This window comes from Oryzias latipes, chromosome 7 (assembly GCF_002234675.1).
Source record: "Oryzias latipes chromosome 7, ASM223467v1".
Taxonomy (NCBI): Eukaryota; Metazoa; Chordata; class Actinopteri; order Beloniformes; family Adrianichthyidae; genus Oryzias; species Oryzias latipes.
Genome location: NC_019865.2, coordinates 23,141,532 through 23,165,466, shown reverse-complemented (window position 1 = coordinate 23,165,466; position 23,935 = coordinate 23,141,532). Strand labels below are relative to the sequence as shown.

Sequence of the window (23,935 nt, the reverse complement as noted above, 5' to 3'; positions counted from 1 at the left end):
AGTGCATGTGGGTAAACATGTTGGCTTTGTGCAGGCAGCACCTTAAGGTCCCTCTGCGTTTGCTGTGTAAGATGATACGCCGCATTCAAGAGTCCCCGTGCTGCTTCTCATTACCGCGCTTAGAAAAACATAAAAACGAGCTGGGGCAGGAACAGAAACAGCCTCGGCTTTGTTTGCGTCGGCCTGCTATTTTCAGTGAATTTAAATGTGCCTTAAAAAATGCTCCATCGACCACCTTGCAGTTAAGGAAAAAAGCTGAAATAACAGATAACTCCCGTCCACCTGGGCTCATTCGTTTTCCGCCTGTTTCCGTGCTGCAGGTCACAGCGCCCGTGTCCCACACCGTTTCGCAGCCTGTCCTTGAACAAGCGCCGCTTCCTGTTCCCCAGCAGCTACCCCACCCACCCTCACACCACCACCTCCAGCAGCAGCAGCAGGAGATGATCAGCAGCACTGAGACCCTCACTCAGTCCGACGTGACTCCCAACTCTCTCCCCGTCTCCAGCGGCACCTTGCGCTCATCTTCGCCCAAACCAGACGCCTCCGAGCTCTACCTCAGGTCCAAAGCCATCCTGGACAGCAAGCGTAAGTCAAAACTTTCACTTTTAACAGCTTCCTTTGACGGGATCTGAGCCCAAACTCCAGACATTTCTGAAACAGTGATCAGAATTATAGATCTACTTTCAGTAGTCCCTGTCTTGTATTTATACGAGGTTCAGTTTCATGTTAATTTAAAACTGAAACCAGTTAAGTGTTTCAACATAAGTACAAGAAAACCAACATACCCGATAAACCAATGGAAAACATAGGATTTCTTTTTAAGTGAATGTTTTTTGTTTTAAATCCATACTTAAACACTGCAGAAGCTCTTTAAAGGAATCAAACTACAAGCAGTAAAGTTCAGGATACACACAGATGGGAGAGGAGGACCAACACAAAACAAAAAGACAGAAACTAAACAACAGGAAACCCTCATGATCTAGACGCCGTGACCTTGAAGATGTCATAACCTTAAAGAAGATTTGGAGCTACGTGTATATTATGTGGAAGATAATTCCAGTTTTAGCGTAAAGTTTTACTCAGACCTGTTCACTCTGGTGAAGGTCACAGAGGTCACAGCTTTAGGACTGCTGGCCCTGACTGAGTGGAGGGTGGCGTATCAACAAGATATCTCATAACTCCCACCTTAAATAAAATGACACCGTCAAATATTTATACTTTTGTATTCATTTAAACTCTTTTCTTGCTTTTTGCAGCACCAAACACAAAAGAGCTGGATGTGTTTATAAAAAGGAACCAGGAGTCTGGTTTCGGCTTCAGGGTTCTGGGAGGCGAGGGCCCGGATCAGCCTGTGAGTGTTTTCACCTGCAGTGCCCGTTTCTCTGATATTTCAGACTATTGGGTTTGAGATGTTTTGAAGCTTTCACAGTACTGTTTGGTCCACACGTGAGTTTGTTTGCTTTGATCGTTTGTGACGAGTGTGAAAGCTCTTCTGAAATGGACCAAACAAGCCACGAAGGATTTGCTAGCTTGCAAATGAACCCTGGTGCGGCTCAGCTACAGTGTGAATGCTGACAGAATAGTTGACAAACCAAAGAAAGTGAAATCAATGACTGAACACTATTCAGTTAGGAGTGCAAAAAAACAAATATAAAAAGCCACATTTGGGAAAAGTTTCAACAGTTATTGCAGTGAAAGCAGTCATCTATAATAAATGGTCAGAAGACTAGCTAGTTGTGTTCTTTAATGCTACCACTTACCCTGAACGTGGACTGGGTTTTAATATTAAGTCAAAGTACAGACACAATAAGACTTCCTGTGGTGCATTTTGAGCAGGAAAGGCGGTACAACTCTCTAATGGCATCCACGTTTTGGGCGGGGCAGCATTTCCGCCTTACTTTTAGCATCACGTTTTGGTAGCACGGTGCAGTTTTGACATGCGTCAATATTTTCTGTGAGCGGTGCATTGTCGTTTCCAAAGTTCAAACATCTGACCTTTAGCAAAGCATCACCTCGTGTTACCGCCGATTTTGTAGAACTTTTTAAAATAATCAACCCAAACTGCCCTTATACCCATTAAGTAAAGAGTTCAAGGTTTTAAGTCAATGACCCCTAGAATTGGAATGTTCCAACACGGTTTGGCTCAGCTTAAAAGGGTTTTAGTTTGTGGCAGCTTTTTATTTTGTATTTCTTCTTATCTTCTTGTTTTTTTACCCTTTGGCATCAGAAATGTCACTGGCAGCACCTAAATTCCACATGCTCTTTGACACACTGCAACTCTTCAAGCATTTCGTTAGTGGAAGAGCTAAAGCTCCGGTGTTTATCTCCACCAATACCAATGAGCAGATGCTGCAGCTGCTAAAATCTTTTTCTCTGATCTTGAAAGTGTAGTGAAAATGTCCAAGAGATACCGATTCACAACCCCCTTAGATTAGTCATGATTGGAAAGTCAAATGAAATATAGAAATGGTTGAAATGTTTTGACAGTTATTTGATTTGCTTTCCCCCCATTTCTTTACCTTGATCAGGTTTACATCGGCGCCATCGTCCCCTACGGCGCAGCCGAGAAGGACGGGCGCCTGCGGGCCGGAGACGAGCTTCTCTGCATCGATGGAATACCAGTCAAGGGCAAATCTCACAAGCAGGTTTTGGAGCTGATGACCAACGCCGCCCGCAACGGCCACGTCATGCTCACAGTCCGCAGGAGGCTGGCACACGCAGGTAGCGCCCCTCCCACTTCTGAGCAGTCAAAACCCAGCCGGAAGGCAGCCTCTCACAGGGAGCTTTGATGTCAAGAGTTTCTCCATAATCCTTTGAATTTATGCCGGGCTGGATCCTCACTTAAGACCCTTGAATGAGCGTGACGTCTCACAACGCTCTGCCCTGCAGAATGGAAGCAGTGCGGCTAATACAAGCCACTGATTGTAGGGGCTCTCTGTGTGAGTGATGAGGACGCCGGAGGATCAGGAATGATTAAGATGTAGATGTTCAGCCGACAAAAGCCAGGTTGGAATGTTTGGGACGTGTTCAAGGATGTGGAGGTTATAGCTGCTGAGCAGACATAAAGGAAGACCAACGAGGAGATTCATTGATATGACAAAGGAAGACGGCACTGGAGAGAGAAAAGAATGCAGATGTTTCTCTGTGGGGAAGAAGCAGCTGAAAAAAGGAGAAGATTAAGGCCTCCTTCAGAGAAAAGATCCTTCAAAAAGCAGATTGTGTTTCTCAGCATTATCTAAGCTTGTTAGCCCTTTTAGGATATCCTGCCCTCTAAAACCTTTGGTCTGAAATGACCCCCACAGCACAAACTGAACATCAGTTTTGGGGCTTTGAAACCGACTACCAACAATAATTGGAGGACTTGCTGAAAAGGTCCATTATTTCAAGAAAAACGTACCATATTTTCCGCACTAGAGGGCACACCGGTTTATAAGGCCGCCAAACTATAAGGTGCATTAAACTAGATAAAAGAGTCGGAGATAAGTCTGTCAGTCAGTCAGACTTTATGAACTGAGTTCACAGTAATCTAGAACTTGTTTGTGACACGCTACATGTTAGTCACATTAGAAGCGCATTAGTGAATCACAATACCTGTAAGTCCCAACCTTTTTGTGAAACGTAAAGAAATAGAGCGATACCGCTAAGAAAGACAATACTGTGACTACACTAACTCCCAACCTCGTCAGTGAGAACACAGTCCTACACAGCTACACGTTAGCCACAGTAACATATTTACAAAAACACCTAACCTTGTATAAAATACGTGAGAGGGAAAAAACAGGACATTTTGACAGAGTGCCGTCCATCTCTTAAAATCGCTTTAACATCAGGAAGCACAACCAGAATAAATCCATAGATAAATTGCTATGGATTATAAGGTCTTTTTTTATTTTTAAATCTGGCTTATAAGTGTGAATTCTAGTGCAGAAACGGTATTGACATGTTGATCTGTCAGCCAACAGGAACGTCGTTGTTTTTTAAGCCATTTTTAATTTGGGTTTATTTATCCACATTAAGGACCCACTCAGATGAAAATCTAGTGTTTTTGACATGATCTTGTGGTGCTTTTCTTATGATGAAGGACACATATGAAAAAAATTCATTCTAAAATTAGATTTCCGAGTATTTCTTTATTCAAATCGTTGTGAAATAGGAGCAGACGAAAAAATGCCATTAGGGAAAAAAAAGCTTAAGTGTGATGTAGAAAATAGACTGGCGAGTCACCAGCTCCCTGCTCCGAGGTCTCGCCAACAGTCCCGCCCACAACTCAGAGGCAAATTTCTAATGAACTACTACAAATAGTTTTGGCTAAATCAGAATAAAAAACCACTGGGAACACTTTGAAAATAGTTTACAAGATGTTGGGAGTGGGACGTTAATCTGTTAGTGTACAGCACTCAAACATTCTCTACCACTGTTACCCACTGAGGTGGACCTGTAGTGATCTGCGCTGGGGTTTTAGACTTTACCTTTCCGTCAGTGGAAAACCTGATGGAAAGTAAAAAAAAATAAAGGGGTTTAAGATAATCAAAAGATAATTGGAGTGGGTCTGTAAGCTCTTCCCCAGCTCATCTTGTCCTGCGTGTCTTTATCATCCATCAGACGTAGCTGGGGAGGAAGCGAATGGTCCGCAGTCACAGCAGGTCAGCAGCTCCCCGAAGATGCCCCGCGTTGAGGCACCCAACAGTGGACTGCCCACTCGACCCGAGAGCTTCGATGTCACTTTGCATCGCAGGGACAACGAAGGCTTCGGCTTCGTCATCCTCACCTCGAAGAACAAGCCCCCGCCTGGAGGTAAGGCATGAAACGAGATGACGCCATTCAAGTCACAAACAACCCTATTTTTGATTTCAAAAACTCAATGTTATTTCATTTCCTTTAATAACACTCCTTTTCTGATGCATTTCTGCAGCTGGTTCAATGAAGTCATTTTCAGTCTTTCGCTTTATTCGTTTTCACTTAAAAAAAAAAAAACTGTAGACACGCCCCCTTTTGCGAGCATTTTTCCGATTTCACTCTGGCCCTATAGCAGGGACACAGAGCTTTGCCTTGCAGCTGAGAGAATTCACTGATGTTTATCGGATGCAGGAGTTTATAATTAACTTTATTAACTGTGGGCTATGAACATAAAGAGGAGATTAGTCAAATACAGAGCAGACAGACATAGTGAACAAACACTGTATCACAAGAACCTGATGAAAAAAATGTCACATTCTTTCTTTTTCGGCTTTTCCCATCAGGGGTCGCCACAGCAAATCATCCTTTTCCACCTCACTCTATCATGAACATCTTCTACCCTAACATTAGCCAACTTCATGTCCTCTGTTAAGACATCCATATATCTCCTCTTTGGCCGTCCTCTTGCCCTCCGGCCAGGCAGCTCCATCTCCAACATCCTTCTACCAATATATCCACTATCCCTCCTCTGAACATGTCCAAACCATCTCAGTCTGGCTTCTCTGACTTTGTCGCTAACACAGGCAACATGAGCCGTCCCTCTGATGTACTCGTTCCTTATCCTGTCTAACCTGGTCATTCCTAAGGAGAACCTCAACATCTTCATCTCTGCTACCTCCATCTCAGCCTCTTGTCTCTGTCTCACTGCTACCGTCTCTAACCCATAGAGCAGAGCTGGTCTCACCACTGTCTTGTACACCTTTCCTTTGAGTCTTGCTGACACTCTTCTGTCACACAACACTCCTGACACTTTCCTCCACCCGCTCCAACCTGCCTGCACTCGCCTCTTCACCTCTTTTCCACAATCCCCATCACACTGAACTGTTGACCCCAAGTACTTAAACTCCTGCACCTTCTTCACCTCAGCCCCCTGTAACCTAACGCTTCTACCTTGATCCCTCTCGTTCAGACACATGTATTCTGTCTTACTACGACTGACCTTCATGCCTCTTCTTTCCAGAGCAAACCTCCACCTCTCTAGCTGTTCCTCCACCTGCTCATTAATTAAGAAAAAGGACTTTTTTGAGGCAAAGGATAAAAATAAGCCTCAAATTTCAAGCACTGAGCTCCAGCTGGGAGCTCTTAAATGTTGAACGGCTGTTTAAATGAGTTTGCTGCGGTTGAGGAATCGAGTATTAAGGTCTTTGTCTAGTCTGCAGTTCTAAGCTTACAATCAGTGTTTAGCTGAAAAACCCACAGAATATGTTTCCATCCAGAAATGTCTCTTTAAGCTTTTGTGGGAACTAACATAAGATAATAAATAATTGTGACATTTTTCAGGTCAGAAAAGTCAACGCATTGACAGAATTGAGTAAAACAAAATCAAGAGATTGAATCCGTCCTCACTTATGCAATAAATTGACTTCAAAATCCACAGACTCATTTTTAACTGATTTTCTTTTAGGTACAAATTCAAAAAATTTAATTTGTAAAAATGTCACCTTTTAGTTTAAATTAGCAGCTTTGATATTTCAGGACCAAACAAAATGAATATTTAAAAAATGAATCAATGTTTAATTCATGAATTTAATTCAATTTATCGGTGAACTTTGGAGTTGAAGTTGAATTTCTGTGCCAAAATTTTACATAAAAATAAATAACCAGATCTAAATTTTCTGTTTCAAAATGTTTGTCACATCAGTGAAAAGAAAGTAAAACGCACAAACGCTAATGGTTACAGCAATTTGGATAGAATCAATGGTTTTTCTTTAATTGAATGAAGTACTTTGCACATATTTTGTCCTCTTGACTCTGCAGAGTCAAAGTTTCTGTTTTTTCTCTGCGACAGTCATTCCTCACAAAATCGGCCGCATCATTGAAGGCAGCCCCACCGACCGCTTAGGCCAGATGAAGGTGGGGGACCGCATCTCTGCGGTCAATGGGCTCTCCATCATGGAGCTGTCGCACAACGACATCGTTCAGCTCATCAAGGACGCCGGCAACACGGTCACCCTCACTGTGGTGCCCGAGGACGGTAAGCCGCCGCCGCACGCCGCCTTTCCTTCAAGCTGCTTACGCAATTTACGCAATTTGGATTTCATGTTGGTATGTGCTTTGTGTTTGAGCAGACAACGCCCCTCCCTCCGGAGCAAATTCAGCGAAGCACAGCCCGTCGGCCCATCACCGAGCTGTGGGGCAGCAGCCTGCAAACCATCAGGACAGGTACACAAGCACACACCAACCGATGCAAGAGGAAACCTAGTGGGTGTGGCTTACACATTACACCTTAAATATAGAAGAAAAAAAAACATAGTTGTCATTGGCCGATCTTTACTAAAAAAGGATGCTATTTTTAAACAAAATAATTAATTTTATATATCTGGGCCAGTGGGATGATGGGAACACAGTAAACGGGGGTGGGGAGTATTACTGTTTAAAATATATGTGAACTGGTGTTTTCAATTAAAAAGTCTGGAAAATAATAACCACCTATTCTTTTTACTTATTTCAAGAAATTTATCAATTTTGTCTCAAAAATCCTTTGACTGGAATACATAGGAAAAGCACAGAAATGTTTGGACCCTCAAAACCATACAAGAACAGCCCAATTGTGGTAAACAAGGCCAGAAATAACAAAAATAGCATAGAAATTCTGTGGCTTTTTGGCTGTGAGGCAGTACTGATACCCTTCACAGTGGAGCACTGCTCCAATCATGCAAATTTCCAATCTTTTCACGAGCTTCACCAACAAACAACAGCCGTGACCTTCTGGAAGCAGCTGCTCGGCATTATTTAAGTGGAATAATTGATGCAGCATGAACGAGGGGGGGGGGGGGGGGGGGGGGGTCAACAAAAAGACAAGAAAAGGTTCGTTAAGGACCCGACAGTTACATTGCAAAACCAGAAAGACGGTTTTCTTTGAAACATAACAACAGCTTTTGTTTGGAAGCCAGATTCTTTCCCTCACACACGCATCAAAAGTTGTCAAACATACAAAACAACGCTGGCACCTTATGGCAATTATTTCTGTGTCGTAACACTGAGAGCAAAGTGGACACGCAGAGCCCAGAGAATTGAATCCAACAAACTATTAGGCACAGGGGAAGATGAATCATGATGTGGGCTTGGCCTGCAGCCAGTGGCACAGGGAACATCTCGGTAAATTCAGCCCTGAGAGAAAATGTTCTGGATACTCATGAAGATTTAAAATAGCTGAGGAAGAAAAGGACCCTGGAAATTTGAGAATAAAATAAGAACTTCTTATTTTCAGCCTGGAGTAGGAGTCATTTTTATATCTATATAAACATGCTATGGAAATACAAATGTGTGCATTTACACACTTATGGCACATTCTCTCTGGATAGACTGTCATTTCTGTCTCCAGCTTTTGCCTCTTTAACTCATACGTAGCACCAATCCCTGTATTTAGGATCATTTCCATCTTTTGATCTGCCCTCTCCTATTATTTCAACAGGCAGAGCACACACACGAACACACACAAACACTGCCTAACTTGAAGACAGAGCCACAGAAAGTAATTATAGACATTGGACAGATTAATGGCGCGTACGGCTTTCTCTTTGATCATCCTCTTTAGCTAAAATGACTTGTGTCGGACTCTTTCATATATCACATGCGGCCCTTAGCCATGGCCGTTTTTGAGCTGCCTATCTCTCTTCGGGCTCTTCAGCTTTGCGCTTCATCCTCGTTCATTCAATCACCGACACATGCTTAAGGACAGCCTGCGCTCATGCATGAGATTGGCGTGCAGTTTGGTGTGATCTCCTCCCAGTATTCATATCAGCTCAATACCAGAGAGTGTGTCTGGGCAGTTCAGTGCGATATCCAGCTCTGTAAAGCATCCATCCATTTTCTAAATCTATTTTTGTCTCTTTCATGGGGTTGCTGGAGCCTAGCCCAGCTTTCGATGGGCAAAGGCGGGGTACCCCCCAACCCAGACTCCAGTTCATTCCAGGGCTCTGTGAAGTATTACCCTGCTTTTGGTACTCAGGAATGTAAAGCAATGCGGCTCTCTGCAGGATTTCATATATATGATGTACATTCTATCGTGAACCCAACTAGGAACACAAGTTAAAGATTTTCAAAACAAATGCATTAGCACACCCTATATGATCGTCCTTTTATTTGTTTTTATGTTCTGTAATGTGGCAGTTTGCACCTCATAACATTATTTTAATGGGTCCCTATGGCAGAAACGGAGATGCTGAAGTCAAGAATGGCGTCTCGCCGGCCGAGATGGGAGCTCTTATCCCATCAGGACCCAAGCAGGTAGGACCTAGGAGAGAATTATGCTTGTGTTTCTGTCTCCATCATCATCATTTACCTCCAGCCTCACTCTGTACGATAAAGTATTGTGGAATAATGCTGATATGTTATGTCTGAACAACAGGGCTGCTTTGTGGTGGAGTTGGAACGAAGCCAGCGCGGTTTCGGCTTCAGTCTGAGAGGAGGGAAGGAGTATAACATGGGTCTGTACATCCTGCGTCTCGCTGAGGATGGGCCAGCCCTCAAAGACGGCAGGATTCACGTGAGTTTCCCTGTTACTAACAAAGCTAACAGAAGGACCAGGGGCCTGTTTCAGAAAGGAGGTTCAACCAACTCTGAGGTTGAACTTGAACTCTGAGTTGGTCAATCGGGAGATTAACAACTCTGAGTTTTCTGTTTCAGAGAAGCTGATCCGAGTTAGATCAATCAACTCTGAGTGGACTGATTCGGAGTTAAGCGTGCGCACCGCGACTATAAGAAGCCATTATCAATGGAGCGCAGATATCACGAGTCACCATGGCAACCGTGAAAAAAAGAGGTCTGCGTATTTTTCGCCAGCTGATCTTGACGTGCTGCTGCAGAGTTACAGTGAATATGAGCACATATTCCGGAAGAAAAGCAACACCGCTGCATCTGCAAAACAGAGACAGTTAGCGTGGAAAAACATAGCTGCTCAAGTTAATGCCTAAGTTTGCATTTAAATCATTGTTATAAAATATTGGCTGTAATAACTTTTTAAATAGCGTAAGGTGTGAAATAAAAAATGGCGATATTTCGGTGTACTTTTGAAGTGTTATTCCTGGTGTAAATGCATGAAATGCTGCATAGTGTACAGAACCAATCTGGGGGGGGGGGGGGGATGCATTTAACGTCGGTAATGTTTAGAGGACTTTTTTGTTAACCTTCCCCTCTTGGTCAGTTTAATATTAATACATGCAATTGTGTTTTTAAAAGTGAACTTTTGTCTACTGTTGAACCTTTCGCTGCGCGAAGACTTCTCCTTTCTCTTCTCTCGTCTTTCCGACCGTGGTCAGAAGCGCAGGGGAGATTTCCTTCAGGGCCGAAGGGAATTCTCCTTCGGGGTTCACTTCCCGTCGGAAACCCTCAACCTCCAGAGCGGATTAAGAATGACTCCAAAACAGTTACTCTGGGAATGACACCTTCTCTTTATTTTACTAAGTGCTCCGTCCTCCGAACACACAATACATACCACGCACACACCTCCGCTCCGTGCTCACCCCCCCCCCCCCCCCCATCTGCACCTGCACTCGCACCCCGCTCAGCACACACACTCTGCAACACTACCCTTGTATTGATCAAGTGGTATAGGTTTATATGGGATTAAGAAAGTAAGCAGTACTAGCAAATTGTGTTTCCAAAAAGTAATTGTTACATTAATCTGATCCAATGTCCCTGATTTAATTTTCATGTAGATGCAATCCTGCAGGAATTAAAAGAACATGGCAGCAGCTAAAAATGAAGTATAAAAACATAATTCAATCAGGTCAAATTTGAGCATGTCATGGATGTAGGCTTTGTTGACAATATTTGACATATGAAACATCTACATAGCAATAGATATCTAATGTTGTTTTCATTGTATATGTAATTGACTGCAACGAAAAACGGTAACGCTCAAACAAAAACATATGGGGAAATGACAAAAAATCGAGTCTTCTCAAAATCCTCGTACGAGGTAAATATAATTCTCTATGAATTAATGCAGCCTCCTCGTCTATTGGGTCCTCCAAAACAGGACAAGCCATTCTTGTCACTTAGACCGTCTCTGTGTGACGGACATTTGGGCAATGAAGGTTAAAGCGAAAAATACCGCTTCGTCTTTAAAAAGGGGAGGGGACCGGCAGAAACCTTGAGTTTAAAGGATAAAACCTGCTCCCGACCAGGTTAGGTTCACAGCGTAAGTAACCATGGACACTGACTCCGAGTATAAGTTACCTCTCTTTCAGAAACGGGTTTGACTTACTCTGCTTTCTCTGGTTTAACAAACCTCCCATTCTGAAACGGAAAACCCAGGGTTTCCCTGATTTCAGGGTTAACGCACTCAGAGTTTACACTTAACCTCCTTTCTGAAACAGGCCCCTGGTCTTTGGAGCTTATCTTTAGAAAGACAACAGTACTTTTCCTGAGATGACATCACAGCTAAGAGGCGGATTTACCAAAGATCAATAAGATGGTGTCTTTAATAAAGCACAAAACAATGACACGAGCTGGTCTGCTGTACTCCTGAACTTGAGAGATACTTGGAATGACTTCCAACCCCAAGAATCTGGGAAACTTGGTTTGATTGGGCGAGGCATGGCAAACAGAAATTCATAGTTTTGTTTTCACATCGCACTTTTGAGAGTGAAGAAAACAGCCTGAACAGAGACACGCAGTCAAACCTAATGCTGACTGATGCATACATGGGCGGCGGCTGTGGTGCAGAGGTTAGAGCTGTCGACCTCTGATTGGAAGATCGCAGGCTGCCTTGTGTCGAAGAGTCCTCAGGCAAAATACTTAACCCCTCGTTGCGACTGGTGGTTATTGGTTGGTGCTAGTGTTCAGCAGCGGAGGCACCATCAGCGTGTGAATATGTGGGTAAAGGGGTGTGACTGTAAAGCACTTTGGACCTTCTGAAGTAGTAAAGTGCTATAAAGGTATACGCCATTTACCAAATGCATACAAATACACATAAACACATACCATACACAGATATTGTTGCCTTTCAAAAAAAGCACCACATCATCAGTATAAACTTCAGATAAAGTTGCACTGTCCCCGCCCCCCAGGTAATTCTTCACATCACTTTCTGAGGCCAATTTTCCTATTAATGTTTCAAAGATACATTTGGTATCTTTAAATAGCAAAATCTTTTCTTGCCTTTTTGTTCAATTTCTCTTTTTAGTCAAGTGCATCTGATGTTTTTATGTTGCTTGAAAGTATAAAAAAATGTGTGCAGCCCTGTTTCTAAAAGATGTGAATTTCTAAAAAGCCTGTAATCCTTATGACTACAGGTTGGTGACAAGATTGTGGAGATCAATGGCGAGCCCACTCAGGGCATCACACACACTCGGGCCATTGAGCTGATCCAAGCAGGAGGCAACAGAGTTCACCTGCTGCTGCGACCCGGACAGGGCCGGGTCCCGGACCACAGTGAGTCGCTGCTTAGAGCCCTCCCTCCAACTGCGTATTTACCACACATGTAGAGCAGCTTCTGGACGACAGTTTCTGTCTGCACATGCATGTGTTGCAAGCTTGACTCTTCTCATTCTTTCTCAGTCTTCCTCTTGTGCTGTCTGTCTTGGTTTTCTGCACGGCTGTCTGTTTTCTATCTATTTATCTCTTCCTCCTCTAGGTCTGAACTCTTCTTCCACCCTGTGCTTCTACATGAAACCAGAGACTCACTAAAGGCCTCACTGCTTTTCTCGGTCTGTCCGTAATAACCTTGGTAAACTTTGTGCTTCTACTTTTTGCCCTTTCTTTTAACCTCTCTTTTCAAAGCAAATCATTCCTCAGATGTAAGTGTTGTCTGTCCCCTAACTTCATCCCCTTTGTTTTATCAAACTAAAATTTAAGAAGTCGCTCCTCAGTTACTGCCAGTGCGTAGTAATCCCGGTCATATTTTAGGGCTGGATTAAAGCACAGACTCCTGGAGGAATAGGAAAACTTCTTCTTTAAAGCTGTGGTTCCCAAACTGTTTCGGCCACAAGCCAGCTTTTACAGAACAGCCTGTACGAGGCGGAAGTTGGCGTCTGAATTTTTTTAGCTTCCCTTCATTTTTCAATGGAAAGTGAATTTTCCTTTTCTGTAAAATATGTGCAACCGCTTTGAAGTAACTTTGTTTACTATATTTTGTGCCCACACTCTTTTGGCATCCAAGCTACTTTTGGATCAACAAAAGCTCTGCTCCTTTTTTTTTAACATGTTCTTGCTAATCCTAATTTTTTTTAATGATATTTTTTCAAGTTATAAACGGACCAATCAGATGCCTCATTGAAAGTCCTGTACATCTTCCAATAGTGGCTGGTCTCTAATTGACACTGGTCTCCAACGCTGCGTCTAACAGATATTCGCCGGTCTCTAATAGTGGCTCCTTTAAGAGCCTCGGTCCAGCACTCATATTCAATCAATGAGAGAATCCGGTGGATTTTTCAAAACAAAACTTCCTTCAGAACCATATAATCATTAAAATGGAAAGTTATGTATTTTTCTTTCTCAGAGGCCCGGTACCATATGACCCACAGACTGGTACAGGTCAAAAGCCTGGGGGTTAGGGGACCACTGCTTTAAAAGAATGAGGAGAAAAAACTCTTTCATCAGATCAGTGAATGACAAGTAGTTAAAGAATGAATGTGCCTTCACTGGCATCCACCTTTCGATTCTAAAAACCAAACTGCATATGAATTTTCTATGAGAAATCCAAAAGCTCATTTCAGCACCACAAAGTCCATCAGTCTTCTTTTATCTCACGCTGCATTTCCAAAGCACAGCTGTGCAGTTCTTATCAGCTCAGGGGGAAAATTGAAACGTCAGTCCTGGCTGCACTCCAGCACCCTTTTCATTGAAGGTTACCACATCAGCTGATGCATATCGCAAGCAAGGAGAATATTGAGATGGATGCTGCGAAGGCTTTACTGCAGAAAAGCGCCCCTCCTGTGTCTGAAGGGGGAGATGTGCCTCTGTTGCATGACGTCTTTGATTCGCCTTCAGTTCTGTTGAACGTGCAAAACATCCCACTCCTGGGATGTTTGAGCTTCTGCATCTTCACTGAGACTGACCGGCGTGGCTGGGATGCAGGTCTCACTTTCTGCTGTTTGTGTCTCAGCTTCAAAAGGCAAAGCCTCCATTCCAACGTCAAGCTTCCCCAGACTCTCTGCATCCGAAGAGCAGCCGACCTCTCCGTCTTCATCCTCCTCCAAAACCTCCACCCCCAATGAGATCGCCAGCGCGGAGCGCAGGGTGGCCGGATCCCCGGGGGGCGAGCAGGACTACAGGCGCAACATCAGTCCCAGCAGGAGGGCGAACAGGAGCGACTCCAAGTCAACCAGTCCCAAAAGAGCCAACGAGGGCGTGACGGTTCACGCCGAGCGGTCCCACAGTGGATCCATGGAGGATATGAGCAGGGAGAGACAGGTGGAGAACCGTTCCAGGAGTCCGAGGAAGGGCTCCAAGAGGGATCAGGAAACCTTCCAGCCTTCCAGGCACCTGGAAGAGCCCTCCAGCCCCAGGCGCCCAGGTGGGCAACAACCCAGTGCTGAAGTGAAGGACCGGAGGCTGCAGGGGGAGGACGCCAGCACCACAGAGTGCGGGGACAGAAGCTGGGAGAATGCAGAGAACGCCCACAGACGAGCAAAGAAGGCCGAGAAGGAAGCTGCCCCCAAGTCCCACAGGGACAGGGCCGGCTCTGACGCCGGAACGCTGAACCAGAGGAGCGCAAGGGAGAGGGCCGACAAGCACCAGGGCGCCAACGGAGACGTAAGCAGGAGGGACCCAAGGGGCTCCAGCAGTAGCGCCCAGGACCCCAACTGCAACGGGACCGCCACCAGCAAGAAGGCTCCCATCACACCCGGACCATGGAAGGTTCCCAGTTCCGCCAAGGTTCAGTCCCAAACAGAACCGGCTTACGCAGACGTCTGACGCTGAGAGCAGAGGGAGGTTTTCAGCGGACATTTATCACTGTGCATCCGTCATCCCTTTGCCTCAGACAGATCTGCTGAGCTGTAAATACATGAGTTTCTTACGCTGCAGCGCCGTGTGTGACTCTGAATGTGTGTGTGTGTGTGTGTACAACTAACAGATTCTGAGTGGGATTGTTTGTTTTTATTGTCTTATTTGGTGCCAAACTGGTTCTAAAGACGCTGCTCTTGACAACACTCACTGTGAAACGCACCATCGAGACCTGGAAAGGATGAAGGCATTCTTGCACTGCAGATTTTATACCAAGAATGGAAGATAGATGAAGGAAAAGGGAGTTTTCTCCTACATTTGTCTGAAAGAGAGAGAAAAAAAAAGTCTTGTTTTTTGTTATTTAGTTTATTTTATCTTGCATTTATAAAATGAAGACATAAGTTTGGGCGGAAAACAAGCCCGAAGCTTTATATGCATCGACAAGCAGACCAGAAACTTGTGGCTCTAGATCAAATGTTTGTTACAAATGTGACAATAATAATGTAATTTATTATTCAAGTTGTTGTTTGTGCACATGTCCTTGTTATGAAGAAGCAGGTCGTTTACTGGAAACCGAGTCGTTGACTGTTAAACTGCACTGTGTGTACATATATTAACAGGCTAGTATATAATGTGAATTTTGGGCGTATTTAACTAGCCTTTACATAATGGAGCCTGATTGATTCAAATAAAAAACACTACTCTGCCTTTCTATTCGTGTAAACATCTAAGACATATTTTAATCCTGAATGTAGGCGGCAAATTTGAATTTATTGCAATTTGGCCTCATTTTGGTCACGATTTTTGTTTACTGCCTGATATTAGCTGAGAACACAACGCCGGATCTTCTAGAAAAATAAAAGTCAAGCGATGCTCATTATTCTGGGATTTGAAGTTCTTACATTAAAAGCAATAGTGGGGCGGTTCTGAAGACCAAATGTAGCATTTCTGTGTTCCTCTGTGGACTTCCAACACTCGCAGCCGAACCTTGATCAGCCTGCCTGCTTCAGGATGAATCAAAGGGACCGGTGACTGTACCATCACTGTTCATGTCATTGTTGTGTATGACACTGTGGCCTTGCGTTGCTCTGACATTGTTCTACAGAAAAAAGAAATAGTTTTTTGGCATCATCATAGTTGTAAATGTCTATAAATTGTACAGCACCTGTATAAATATATCTGCCTTCATTCAGAGAAAGAGATAAAGTAATCCTCTGTAAATCGTTTTATTATTTTTTTAAGGGAAATAAAGAGAGAATATTATATAAAATGGGATTTAAAGAGGTGATGAAGTCATGGCAATTTGGTCATTTACTCATAAATAAAGATTTACTGGTTAAACCTGACTGTTTCTGTCTTATGTGTTGATATTTTTAGTTTTTTAAAATCCTATTTTGCAAAGAAAATGAAAACACTTTTTTTTTTAATAATTCCACCAGAGGGAAAAATCAAATAATATTTAATTATATACTAATAAAGGAAAGAGTAACCTGCTGACAAATTCATGACACTTACTCTGAAACACAATATAACTTTATATTTAGAAATTTGAGAGGGTATTAAAATTATTTGTTATTACTTATTGAATTTCAAATAAACAATTTTAGTAGTTTTTTTGTCTCCATGTTACTTTATCAATGTAAGGTTTTTAATTTAATTTTTATCTGGAAGTCAGTTTTGTGTCCTTTGTATAAAGGACTTAGAAGTTAATCAGATACTTTTAACATTTTAGGGGCTTATTTTGTTTTATTTTATTGATAAATTACATTTTACATGTTTATTTGATTTGATGTTTTTTTGTACCTTTTTAATTCTTTAGTCAGTTAGGCCTACTTAGTAGATGTTTTTTTTTTATCACTAATTTTGTCCAAATAAATCGATGTATTTCTTTTATACCTAGTATTGTTATCCATGTGTAATTTTAGTATTATTTTTTATTTGTGATAATTAAAAGTAATTGTTTTCCTTATAATTAATAAAAGAATTTTCAACTTTAGAAGTTTTGCTTTGTTCAAAATTTTCCTCCATAATTTAGGTGCTCAAACTTCTTCAGGCTGAATACAACTGTACTATTATGTTATTTTTTTATTTCCTAATAACAAGACTTTTGTCTTATTTAAATATTTAATGGCATTGTTCGTTGTTTTTATTTTTAAATAAACGTCAAAATAATACTTTAAGCAGCCGCCATGTTTAACTCAACATAAACTCTTCCCGCCGGTCCGGTGTTTGGATCAAAGGTCGTCTCTTCTCTCCCTCTTGTGGGTGTCATAAAATAAGTATTACGTCAGCTGAGCGGAGATGCGTGCGTGACGAGCTGCATGCAGCCAATGTAGATTCCACTCGAACTCCCATGTAGCCTTGCGAAAAACTAACTACATTTACCACAGTGCAATCTGTACGCATGCGCAAAATGCTTAAAAAATTACAGTCGAGCAAAATTGACCGGCAACGGACTACAATTTTTGCGGACATGCGCAGTAAGACACCCAAGTCCTTTAAATATACTGTACGTGCAAAGATGGCAGCTCAAGTCGACTTTCTCCGCGCAAAAGTAGAAGAAGAGAGAATGAGGGACAGCTTTGAGAAGTTCATAAAAGAAAAGAAGAAGAAGAAAAGGGACCTGTCGCCGTCCGCGGACAAGCGGGAGAGGCTCGAGAAGAAGGCGAAGCTCCATCACCACCAGCACGCTGAGCTGGGAACCCAGCGCCCGCATCAGCTCCAGCAAACCCCCAAACTGCACAACCTCAGCGCTGATAACAAACACGTCCTGCACGTCCGCAGCCACCAGCACAGCAACGGCTTCACCAGCGGCGTGAAACGCAGCTCTGCGGGGAGCTTCAGCGCGCAGAAGAAGCCCGTTCAGCCACCTGATCTGTTCACGTTCACGCCCCTCACCGTGGTCCAGGCCGGGCCGCAGCCATTCACGGAGAAGCGCCGGGAGAAGGAGCTGAAGCCGAGGAAGGAGAACGTCACACATGTGCAGCTCAAGAAGAAAAGTGAGTTTGATGTTTAGTATTTTGTGTGTGTGTGTGGGGGGGGGGGGGGGGGGGGGGGAATAACCCATCACGTGACTGGATTGATGCTGCAGTAAACAATGGAAGTCAAGAATCCTGCAGGTGCAGGCTAGAAAATGACTTTTGTCTGATTTGAACTGTATCCAGCTGCAGAAGTGGGTTAATTTTCATTGAAAAAAGTCACGTGACCTTGTGGATTTGTGTTCTACACACCATATGAGGTTTGTAATGCCCCCCCCCCCCCCCTTCTTTTTGACAGCCTGCATGGTTTCAGAGCCAAGAGCCCACCAGGAGAACGGCAAGTCTCTGACACTGGAAGAGTATCTCCTGAAGAAGAAAAAAAAGAAGAAGAGGAAGCACCGCGAGGAAGATCACAGACCCAAGAAGATCCGGCATGTGCACCACAGAGCAGTTCAGACCGTCTGCGCAGGTCTGGATGTTGGGAAGGCTTCTCTGGCTGATTCCACGAAGCAGGAAAGCTGCCGCCGCCGCCACCACCATCACCCCTGCAGAGATCCACCCTACCCACATGCTCCAAAATGGTGCCACGCCCCCTTTCTCTCCCATCAAGAGCACTTCATCCGCAGCTCTTGCCTCCAGACGGGTACCAGGTACGGGCGCTTCATGCACGAGGAGAGGCAGCCCAACGGTGGCGGGGCGGTGCTGCACGCCTACGCCGACGAGCTGGCCCGCCTCAGTCCCAGCGAGATGGAGGGATTTGCCAAGGAGTTCCTGGAGTTGGCCTTCGCCGAGAAGCCCAAGGGCGCCGCAGCCTACGCCCTGTCAGTGGTGCACAGGGCGGCTGCCTACCTGCCCGACTTTCTGGACTACTTCGCCTTCAACTTCCCCAACACGCCGGTCAAAGTGGAGATACTGGGCAAGAAAGACATCGAAACCACTACGATAGGCAACTTTCACTCTCAGGTATGGTGCAAAAGAGAAAAGAAAGATTTGGGGGGAAAATCTGAGTCACAGCATGAGGATCAGACACATGAATCAGATTTAAGGTGCCAGAGACACAGAAAAAAGGGAGACTTCCACCCAAAACAGATGCGCGATGCTTCTCAAAGATTTGATTATCCTAAACAATCTCTAAACGAAGTGGAAGGAATTTGAAAAATTTGGTTGGAACAGAATTTTATTTTTTCAAAATAAAGATCTAATCTCAATATTCCAGTATTTAAAAACACTATGAAACTCCGATAAAAGTTGTGTTTTTGTTTTTCTCATGAAGCATTTCTCTAATGATGGAGAGCATGTATAGTAACATGAGATTAAAGTTGTTTTATCGAGTATTTCTTTAATAGAATTGTTGTGAGTCAGGGACAGAAAAAAAAAAATTCCGTCTGAAAAAGAGCTTGTTTAATTTGTAGATTTATTACATAAACAAATAGATCCGTGTTTTCCTGGCATCTGGATCAAAACTTTGCCGCTGGAATGCTGCGACATTGCTCCCTGTTTTTGCTGAACCGCTGTGTTAGGCTGGAGGTGTGAGGGGCTGTAAGCTAGCGGGAGAGTGTGTGAAAAGGTAGAGCTCTCAGTAATAGGAAAGGGGGCGGGGCTACTTTGCACTAACAGTCCCGCCCACAACTCAGAGGAGAAATTCTACTGAGCTCGTGCCGCCTTAGAAAACAACACAAGCTTTTTGATTTTTGGCAAAAAATGGCGTAATTCTCATTAAAAGACCACTGAAAACGCTTTGAAAATAGGATGATTGAAATGGCACTTTAATATGTTGTCACATAAAGATGCATTTAAGGACTCTTAAACTTCTCTGACTTTTCTGCGTTTCCACCAAGAAATGAAAGCCGCTGAAAGAACGTGGCAAAAAAAGTTTTTTTTTATGTCTGCATGTTCGTGCTTTTAATTTAAATTCTTTTTTTTTTTGACCAAAGATATATTTATACATACTTATTTTATTTAACCCTTATTTATTGTTTATTATGAACAGTATTTTTCTTTTCGACTGTGAAAACGGTTCTTAAAGGAAAAAGACAAAAAACATCAGCAAAAACACAAAACGGTAACAAAGTACAAAATCTGCCCGATACCTGATGAGTAAAACTGGCTGTATTCCCGGCCGGATCAGAGTATTTGCTGGAAAACCTGCTGGTTGGAACTTCATTTTAAGACTTTGTCCTTCGTGCAAACACAATCACTGAGGTCTCTGTTCTAGGTGAGTCGGACCTACTGTGCGGGAACGTACCGGGCCGGACCCATGAGGCAGATCAGCCTGGTGGGAGCCGTGGACGAGGAGGTTGGAGACTATTTTCCAGAGTTTCTAGACATGCTCGAGGAATCACCGTTTCTCAAGGTAGAAACTCTTCATTAATGGTATCCTAAAAATATCTTGAAAACTTTGGTCTATAAGTGACATTATGTTACAACAAAAATAAAGGCTATTATCAGTAAAACGGCGCTTAAAGTGATTCAATTCTGAACGGTGAGGGTGTCATTGTTTTCCCTGCCAGAAGGGGGAGACAGAGCTCAATCTAGGATCTGTTTTTTAGGTGATAGCTTTCTGTTAGATCATAAAAAAAACTACAAAACAAAAAAACAGCCATCGTAAAATGATCAAAAAGAGTAGAAGAGTCCATCCTCCTCTGGTTTGTCTTTTAGTTAGATAGGACAGAGCTATTTTCGTTTGTAACACCATTATCCCTACAAATACTTCACGATGCACTTACCACATGCGCAGCATTGGTACGTTCCATGATGTCCCTTAAGGGGGCTGTACCAACCTCAAGGAAACTGTGAGACGCACCTGTGCTCCCCTTAAAGACCCGCTCTAATTAAATTCATGTTTTTGGTGTTTTTAACATGTTCTTGTTGCATTTTTCTGATGATGGAGGACAATTATTAAGAAAATTAAGCTTAAAATTGCATCTCTGAGTATTTCTTCATTCAAATCGTTGTGAATCGGGGGCTGATCGGGTCACAGGCCCCCTGTTCCCCCCCATTCTGATGCAGACGACTAGATCCATGAACGCCTTTTGTTTTTTTTCCTCGTCCGAGCAAGCATCTGGATCAAAACTGTACGGCTGGATTGCTCCAATATTGCTCGCCGTTTTTGTTCCACCCGCAAAGTTAGATCGGGGGGATGGGACGGGCTGTAAACTAGCTTATGTGTGACCGGAAGGGGGGTTGGGGTCGGTCCGCGCTGACAGTCCCGCCCACAACTAAAGAACTCTTGACGCTTTGCAGAAACTATGCCCCAGAAACTGACAGATTTTCTGATTTCGGCTAAAAGTGGCACAATCTTTCTTAAAATACCTCTGGGAACACTTTACAATAGATCAAAAGATGACAGAGCGGGACTTTAACATGCAGCTGCTCCTCTCTACAACCCTCCATGGGCCAGAACAGCCTACAAACCCGCATCACCCATACGGGTCAACCCCCCCCCCCCCCAAACCCCCCCCCCCCCCATGCAGATGCATGTGACTGAGCGGATACTCTGTTGTCTGATTGTGTGTGGGAACCCAGAGGACGCTGCCGTGGGGAACCCTCTCCAGCCTGAAGCTGGACTGCCGCTCTCAGAGTGACGATGGACCCATCATGTGGGTGCGACCGGGAGAGCAGATGGTCCCCACCGCCGACATGCCCAAGTCTCCATTTAAGCGGCGCAGGTACGAGCGTTTCTGTCAAGAACATGTTTGGTTTCAGGAATCAAAGCCTAAAGTTTGACTTCCGCTTGAAGGTCTATGAACGAGATCAAAAACCTGCACTTCCTGCCGAGGACCAGCGAGCCCAGAGAGGTTCTGTTCGAGGACCGGACGAAGGCCCACGCCGATCACGTGGGCCAAAGCTTTGACTGGCAGAGCACGGCGGCCGTGGGCGTCCTGAAGGCGGTGCACTTTGGAAACGGGTAAACGCCTGCTGACACACTCGAGAACAGGTTAGTGTGACGGAAGTGGGCACGGAAACTGATGGTTGAAAACGCCTTGCAGGGACGCCAAACCCCGGATCACCAAGGACGTGGTTTGCTTTGACGCGGGGGATTTCACGGAGGTGGTGCAGAGGCTGCAGCTGGATCTGTATGAACCTCCGGTCTCTCAGGTGAGAGGAAGAGGCTTTTTTTTTTCACTTCCTCACAGGAGATTCGTGTGGATGAAGCTAAACGGGTGTATGTACAGTGTGTCCAGTGGGTGGATGACGCCAAACTCAACCAGCTGAGACGAGAGGGCATCCGCTACATCCGGGCGCAGCTCTGCGACGACGACATCTACTTCATCCCCAGGAACGTCATCCATCAGTTCAAGACCGTGTCCGCCGTCTGCAGCCTGGCGTGGCACATCCGCCTCAAACAGTACCGCTCCGAAGACGCCGACAAGAGGGAGGAGCCGCTGCTCCCCAGCGACCCCAGCCCCACCTCCGGCCGCGTCTCCTTCTCCTCGCCGGCAAGGCCCTACTCCTCCCTAACCCCATGTGGGAGGCCCCAGGCGGACGCCATCCGGGGCGGCGTGGCAAAGACGGAGGAGCCGGAGTTCCAGAGGCCAACCACACCCACCAGGGAGCCTCAGCCAGCCCCCCCGCAGCCCACCAAGTCTGCCCATCCTCCTGCCACGTACCCGGACCCCCACCCCTTTCTGGCCTCCACGCCCTCAAAGGAGGCCTCCCTTCCAAAGCGTGTTGACCAAACAACAGAGTTCCCAAAGTGACGCCTCCCGACACCCCCCAACCAGCTCCCACATGGGGTTTGAACCTTAAACTGACATTTGGTCAAACTAAATTATTGGTCAAAGTTTTGTGACCTTTAATGTCTCTGGTTGCTCTTATTTTCATTTTTTTACTGTTTAAAGCTAAATAATATATATTTTGTTATTTCATATTCCCCACCATGTCTTATTTAAAGCTTTTGTGTGTTTTGTTCCTTTGATATTGTCCTGACATTTGAGCAGCCTTGGTGTTTTCAAAGGCTCGTACACTAGGGGGCGATCTCAGCGAGGAAACAGGATCTGACCTGCAGACACTTCACGTTGGCTTCTTTCTGTGTAGCCTTAGACATGTGAACATTGATCAGTCTATTCATCAGGGAGGAATCTTTGAGACAGAACCACTGACTGTATATGAGAACTGGACTGAGTAACCCCTCCCGAAGCCAAAATCCTGTAAACGTCTGTAGAGAAATAAATAGCTCTTACTCAGTCATTGTATTCTTTGGAGTAACCTTTTTTTTAACCCTTGTGCTATCCTAGACACTTTACCGTTGGGAGTTGGGTCATCTAGACCCACTAGACAGTGCTCTGAACCTTTTTTCTTCAATGATTTGTGATCTTCACTGGTGTCCATGGATTACATGAAATCTTTCCACCTTTATCCACCTTTGTCATGGTAGGGAGAACACCTCAATGTAAGGGGGGGGGGGGGGGGGGTCATCTGAGATAGCACAAGGGTTAACCCTTGTTTTTTTGATAATCCTAATTTATTATTCATGATTATATTTTTCTTTATTGCAAATGATTCAAGTCATGAACTGACCAATCACAGGCCTCAATAAAAGTAGGTAACGTTTGGCAGATTCTCTTGCTTTTAAGTGGTAGAGGTGTGGCCTTCCAACACGCTTACTCCTGATTGGCGAAAGTGGTTGCCATAGAAACGTTCACTTAGCCTGACTGGACCAATCACCGCTTACTGACAACATCTGGCTCCAACATGGCAAAAGATGGTGACTAAAGTGTTGACATCACACTCACTCCGTCCAGTTCTCATATACAGTCAATGATTATAACGGTTGTTTATTCAGTCTGCTTTGGAAATGTCATTTGTGGCCATATTTATCATTTGATTTTTTTTATCATGCCAGCTTTTAGTTATAGAGATAATTGTGTAGACGAGGCTACTATGCTTGAGAGCAGGAGAGGAGATCGCTGAGGGTTTTTTTCACGATGCGTGATGCGCATCTCTTAGTGCCTTGCTCTGTCAGGGTTAGGCCAGAAGTGTTTGGTGACCCGATGGACTCCATCTTTTCACTCCATATTCTCAGTTTACCCATCATCCATCTCTGGGTGTGTTGATGTTTGCTCTGAATCCTGGGTTCAACAGCAACTTCAGACGTTTCACAGCAC

The 23,935-nt window shown here is 44.3% G+C and overlaps 2 protein-coding genes across 4 annotated transcripts in view; both read left to right on the top strand.

Moving 5' to 3' along the window:
- The window catches only part of LOC101159504 (membrane-associated guanylate kinase, WW and PDZ domain-containing protein 3), a 151,134-nt gene extending 134,938 nt beyond the window's left edge, over positions 1 to 16,196 (top strand). For 2 of the 3 annotated variants that reach the window (XM_023956848.1, XM_023956847.1), the window contains 10 exons: positions 321 to 585; positions 1,257 to 1,351; positions 2,529 to 2,721; positions 4,603 to 4,794; positions 6,746 to 6,931; positions 7,026 to 7,119; positions 9,111 to 9,186; positions 9,308 to 9,445; positions 12,198 to 12,336; positions 14,009 to 16,196. In XM_023956848.1, the coding sequence (XP_023812616.1) occupies positions 321 to 585; positions 1,257 to 1,351; positions 2,529 to 2,721; positions 4,603 to 4,794; positions 6,746 to 6,931; positions 7,026 to 7,119; positions 9,111 to 9,186; positions 9,308 to 9,445; positions 12,198 to 12,336; positions 14,009 to 14,820 (2,190 nt within the window). In that variant the 3' untranslated portion in view covers positions 14,821 to 16,196. Of the gene's footprint in view, positions 1 to 320; positions 586 to 1,256; positions 1,352 to 2,528; positions 2,722 to 4,602; positions 4,795 to 6,745; positions 6,932 to 7,025; positions 7,120 to 9,110; positions 9,187 to 9,307; positions 9,446 to 12,197; positions 12,337 to 12,538; positions 12,632 to 14,008 lie in introns of all 3 variants that reach the window. The other variant, XM_023956849.1, reaches the window with a different exon arrangement.
- Positions 16,197 to 17,098: 902 nt separating this feature from the next.
- Positions 17,099 to 23,132, top strand: LOC101159263 (lysine-specific demethylase 9). Its single transcript, XM_011477553.3, has 7 exons — positions 17,099 to 17,849; positions 18,127 to 18,791; positions 20,044 to 20,181; positions 21,354 to 21,496; positions 21,568 to 21,735; positions 21,818 to 21,926; positions 22,004 to 23,132. The coding sequence occupies exons 1-7, from the start codon at positions 17,255 to 17,257 to the stop codon at positions 22,526 to 22,528; spliced, it is 2,343 nt and encodes a 780-aa protein (XP_011475855.2). The 5' UTR covers positions 17,099 to 17,254; the 3' UTR covers positions 22,529 to 23,132.
- Positions 23,133 to 23,935: the final 803 nt, after the last annotated feature.